Source organism: Electrona antarctica, assembly GCF_951216825.1.
Source record: "Electrona antarctica genome assembly, chromosome: 21".
Classification (NCBI taxonomy): Eukaryota; Metazoa; Chordata; class Actinopteri; order Myctophiformes; family Myctophidae; genus Electrona; species Electrona antarctica.
This window is the reverse complement of record NC_136802.1, coordinates 17,807,427-17,813,335: the sequence shown is the minus strand read 5'-3', so window position 1 is coordinate 17,813,335 and position 5,909 is coordinate 17,807,427. Positions and strand designations below refer to the sequence as shown.

General features: G+C 48.1%; 2 protein-coding genes across 2 annotated transcripts; one reads left to right on the top strand and one right to left on the bottom strand.

Annotated features, from left to right (window-relative positions):
- Nucleotides 1-2,214: 2,214 nt before the first annotated feature.
- LOC306914242 (mitochondrial glycine transporter A-like) lies at nt 2,215-3,141 on the top strand (the record flags this gene model as incomplete). The annotated part of the gene is made up of 1 exon (XM_079491233.1): nt 2,215-3,141. The coding sequence occupies one exon, from the start codon at nt 2,215-2,217 to the stop codon at nt 3,139-3,141; it is 927 nt and encodes a 308-aa protein (XP_079347359.1).
- A 624-nt stretch (nt 3,142-3,765) lies between these two features.
- Nucleotides 3,766-5,229, bottom strand: LOC306914241 (phosphatidylinositol-glycan biosynthesis class W protein-like; the record flags this gene model as incomplete). Its single annotated transcript, XM_079491232.1, has 1 exon — nt 3,766-5,229. One exon carries the CDS (start codon nt 5,227-5,229, stop codon nt 3,766-3,768), a length of 1,464 nt encoding a protein of 487 aa, XP_079347358.1.
- Nucleotides 5,230-5,909: the final 680 nt, after the last annotated feature.

Below are 5,909 nucleotides of genomic sequence, written 5' to 3'. Positions count from 1 at the left end.
ATCCGCTGAAGGGTAGTTATAGTCATGAGTTGAAACTGGAGACTGGAAACATTGGTGGAAGCATTCATCTTCAGCATGGCTCCTGTAAGGTGACAGTCTCTCTGGAGCCAGATTGTTCTCTCACACCATTTTCAAATGCTTCTGATAGTCTGTGCAATGGAAGCGCTGACAATTTTTTTCTGGAATAAAGTGAATGCCACCCCATGTGCAAATTTGTCCTAGCTTACAGTAAATCAAATGAATCGAAGCATAGCACGCTGCTTTTATAGCAGAAATGAACATTTCTAAAATATTACATTTTGTTAAAAATGTAGGCTATTTTCGAGAACAGAAATGACAAACATGACAACTTCCTGTTATCAGCATTCAGGAGGATGTGTAGCTCCAGACTCTATATGTCGCATTCAGAGATTGTGGAAGAGTTGTCCGTGGTGCAGCCGTGCAGGACAAAGTATACACAACCACAGTAGGCTACTTGAGTCAAACAAGAGTGGAAAGGATATAAAAAAGGACTGTCAATTTCATGACAACATTATGGCTATATGGACAGAGTGTCACGATATCAGTCTGTTGCACACTTTTACTGTGTAGTGATGTCCTAGTGTTTCCTGTTTTCCCTAGTTACTGTTTCCTGTGTTGTCTCACCTCCCTGATTACTAGTTTTCTCCACCTGTGTCCTGTTAGTCTCCTAGCCAATCCCAGTGTTGATTGTTTGTTCTGTTCACCTGTGTATTGTGATCCCTGTACTTAAACCCTCAGTTCCTGTTCCCTGCTTGACTATAGATGTTGTTATGGTGTTCTGTTCCCGTTATGGTCACCTAGTGTTTTCAGTATAATAAATACTTTAATTTGACGTTCTCTGCTCCTGCCTGTCTGTTCAGCATTTTGGGTCCTATATTACTTGTCTTGAGTCGCACCGTGACACAGAGATCTGTGGACAGTGAACACATGTTATTCTGTAATTGTACAAACATGACATTACAATGCATTAGCTTAACTAACCACTTAAACCTGGTTGACCGTATAGCACCTCAGGGTTCTGTACTGGGAACCTTTCTGTTTTCACTCCATATTAAATATCTTTGCTGAAAATAGCTGATCTACAAGCTTAGTGCGTGAGCTTGTAGATCTGTTATTTTCTTTGAAGGTTGTGGTTAAAGGCCAATTTATAGTCCAGTATTTATAGCACAGCATAGATATACATACAGTCTATGATATTATATATAGTATGGTGTTGTGTTGTCATATGTTCTCCGTGCACGCGTCTCAACTGAATCATCACTCACCAACCCTTGTAAGATGGAGACTAAAACACCTGCGGTCTCCAAGGGTAGATGGAGATTGATCAGACTGACCACTTTGGTTGTCAACCAAAATTATGGTTATGGTTATAATTATGTTTTATATATCAACAAAACATACTTGCATTTCCCAATGCCTGTCAGGTACATATAGGTCAGGTACCATGCAGCACCTCCACATACCCCTAGGGGTAGACATACCCCCATTTAAGAAACATTTCACTCTGTTCTGCATGCATACACCACATGGGACACCCGTAGGGGTCCCATGGACCCCCTGTTAAAGACCCCTGAACTAAACTAATCTCCACGGTGATGTGCTCCCTGCAGCCAGGGTTGACAGACACCATATAGAGGGATGGAGCTCGTTAATGTTTATTGATAACGAGCACCTTATCGATCAGGCTTGTAATTATCAAGCCCTGCACTATTGAGCATGTTCTATTATTTTGTGGAAAGACGGGAGACGACAATACATTCTGAACAGAACCAGTATCTTTTACTATAGGGCCTTCAAATATACAGTAACCTACTTTTCCAACAAACAATTAATTGACCTTTTTTTACTTTTGGGAAATAATATTCAGCAAACTGTTAACTGGTTAATGTGTACTGTCACATTAAAAGCGTAATTTTGTTTACCCGGGTAGTGCTGGTTGGCACGTATTTAAAATACACTTTTAGACCGACATGTTTGTGCCAGCATGGGTGATTAGATTGATTTCTTCATCGCCTCATGTCCTGATTGTTTAAGCATGACGTCATGCTCGATAACAGGTTTGATAAGCCCAAAGCTTTTTGATACCGAAGAAACTAGCTCCATCCCTATAACCATATATGGGCACGGCTGGTCACGTCACATCACGGAACAGACCTATCAAAGAAGGAGACAGGATGATGTCTGATCTTGATCATGGAGCTCCTACAGACTCACCCCGTCATCAAAGCCTTCATCTGCGGCTCTCTCAGCGGAGCCTGCTCCACGCTGCTCTTCCAGCCGCTGGACCTGGTGAAGACCCGGCTGCAGACCCAGCAGCAGACCCTGCATGGCGGCACGCAGCCTCCAGCAGCACCAGCCAGGCTGGGGATGGTCTCCATGTTCCTGAGGGTCGCGCGAACCGAGAAGCTGCCGGGACTGTGGAAGGGCGTGGCGCCGTCTTTGGCGAGGACCGTCCCCGGGGTGGGAATCTACTTCGGCGTCTACGACTGGCTGAAGCGGAACTTCTTCCAGGGGCAGGAGGGGGAGAGGCCCCTGGGGGCCGCGGACGCCGTGCTGCTGGGGGCCGGGGCCCGCGTGGCCGCCGGGGTCTTCCTCCTGCCCCTCACTGTCGTCAAGGCCCGCTGCGAGAGCGGCAGGTACGACGACTACAGCAGCGTGCGCGGGGCTCTGCGGAGCGTCTACCGCACAGAGGGAGCCACGGCTCTGTTCTCCGGCCTGACGGCTACCCTGCTCAGAGACGCTCCCTTCTCCGGCCTCTACCTCATGTTCTACAGCCAGGCCAGAGCTCTGCTGCCGCCGGGGGAGGTCGGCCGGACAGCCTACTGGCCGCTGGCTCAGTTCGGCTGCGGCCTGGCGGCCGGGGTGTCGGCCTCGCTGGTCACCCAGCCCGCCGATGTGGTGAAGACGCACATGCAGGTGAACCCGCGGCTGTACAGGACCACGGCGGACACGGTGCGGCTCGTCTACGCCGAACGCGGCCTCCGAGGATTCTTCTGCGGCGCGGTTCCACGCTCTCTGAGGAGAGCCATGATGGCCGCCATGGCCTGGACGGTGTACGAGCAGATGATGGCCCGCGTCGGACTGCTGGGGCCGGGCACGACGCTCAAGTCCAACAGATGATGGTGAAAATAGAGAAGAGTAAAAGGGAGATGGAAGTTATGTTAAATATAAGAGATGAAAAGAGATACAAAAGTATCAATTGGGTAACGTATATAATACGCATCTCAACGTGTTTGAAATCCAAAACGTTGAGATTCATTGGCCTACATTTCGCTCAGATCAAAATCATCTCAACTTCTCAAACAACAACAATATCACCATGGTGATGTTCTCCCAGCCAGAGTTGACATAATGGGAATGGGCACATATTCTGTTTGGATGTATGGGCTGTCAAGGGTTGGTATCTAGATGCCCAGATTATAAAAAAATATCTAAGAGTTGTATGTTTGTTTGTTGTTGTTGTTGGATTGCTGTCAAAATCAACACTCGGTGTCTGTGACGCACACTACTCCTTCCACCAAACAATTCCTGTTGCCACTTGTTGCGTGCGCACGCACACACACACGCACGCACACACACGCACACGCACACGCACACACACGCACGCACGCACACACAAACGCACGCACGCACACACACACACACACACACACACACACACACACACACACAATGTACACAATATATACACAATATATACTGAATGACAGTGAAAGGCACCACCTTTTGATGGGAAAAGCAATTTCACCAGAATTTTACAGTCACTCCATAGTTATGTAACGTTTGCATCACACAACAATTTATGAACATGTATGTTAACAGCAGACATACTGAGAGGTAACGACCGACGTTGAATGTGTCGACCGTCACATTTATCAGACCGGTCATTACGTTTGCTAGCACGAAGAACAACAGTGGGTTCCTATTGACAGCTTGGAGAAGACAACGTCCTTCCACAACGTTGCTTCTTCTCATTTTGTCTTTGTTGTGTGGATTCCACGAGGACGGCACGCAGTAACAGGCCGATAGGCTTTGCATGTAAAGCAAAATAATATCGGCCGTGCCGAGGCAGGCCATGGAGAACAAGCATTGAGCGACAATCCAAATGCAGAATGGTGCGTTCGCCATCCGACGGGACACCGGCTCAAAGGTCATCTGACACACGTGCAGCGCACAATACAGCACACAACTTCCGAACAGGAAGGAAGCCATTACTTTAAGCCATTCCTTCACTCGTGTTCTCGGTCGCATGACGTAGAGCCCGATCTGAACTCCCGCCATGTATATGACGAGGTACCCTGTGATGGAGAAGATGCCTTCCTTATTGGCGTGAAGAAAGCCCTGCGTCCATTCGCAGTCGTTATCGATAATGAACGATTGCAGAGCCGAAGTCTCCAGAGAAAACTGATAAAATACACACAACAAAACGGCGACCAGCCACGACTTGTTGACCGGGAACAACGTGAAAAGCAGAGAGGCCAAGACTCTGACCGCTGCTAGAGTAAAGAAGAAGTTCCAGTGAAGACCGTATTCTGTTACGTCCACGTGGTAGTCGGCCATCTTGACACTCACCAGCCTTCCCAAGCCGAGAGCAACAAGCGGCCAGACAGACGACAGCTGCTTCCTGAGCGCATCCCTTTGGTACCCGGGTGGATTCTCCCGTCTCCGCCGGGCCTCGGGACTCACCAAAGCATTGGCCAGGATATAAGCTCCCACACCGACGTCCATGAGGCCCGTCCCGTAAGTTTCCGTTTTAGCGAATCTCCGGGGGAACACACGGAAATCCACGGCCAGGATGCTTATGGCCGTCTTCACGTTCACCAGCGCTCGGAAGGAGGTCACAAAGGGAACCCTGTTTTGGCTCTGAACACGACTGTGAAGAAAGCTCCTCGTGGTCTTCTGGAGATGATGACCACTACCACTGCCGTGGTAGATGTAGAAGGACAGACACGCCAAAACTAATGTCGTGAGGATGATGACCGGGTGTAGATCATCACTGAGGATGGTGTACGACAGAACAAGGGGCAGGACGGTCACACAGATGTCTAGGAGGAGGTGACGGAACCATGGGGACGGTAGTGACGCGGATGCTTTGCGCCGATGACACAGAATGAGCAGCAGTCCTCTCATGACGAGGCCCAGCGGGGCCATCGACGTGAGGAGTGCCACCTCCCCGACACTGGTACCGTCCAGTGTCTGTCGAGACATATTTGTCCACAAACCTACTCACACTTTGTGATAGGGAAGCATCAGAGCTGTTCTTCTGATGGGTTCTGGTAGATATATAAGGCGTGCGTGATGACGTGTGATGTTTGACGTCATCACCTGAACCTAAATATCGTCGTGTCGGGCAGAAACCTCTTATCTCCATATTCCAAAGGTTTTTTCTGTTTATTTTGAGGGCCGATGTCCAGCTTTGAGGGTTTGTGTAAACACAAACATTGAATGCCATTGACAATGAATGGCCAGCTTTGAGTGTCTGTAAACACAAACATCGTGTTAACAAACATTGAAGATTGAAGGTGAGGACGCAAATTGTCATTGGCCGGAATGAGATGATGTATGATGTGCAGGTGTGATTTTTTTGTCATTTAACGCAGAACGTTATTAATACAGTGTGTCACACAAACGCATCAAAAGTAGCAGATCTACAAGTTCGAAACTCGGCGCAAAGCAACGCGTTTTGAGCTTGTAGATCTGCTATACTTTTGATCATTTCGAATTTGAATCCTGCCATGAGGTTTCCTCCCGACAGATATGATCTCACATCAGCTCAGTGAGAATTAGGTTCAAAACCTAGTATTCCTTTAGTCATTTATATTGGTTTAACACCAATATAGGCAGTAGTAATGGTGTTTTAATGGTATGAGGTGTTTCGGCAACACCTC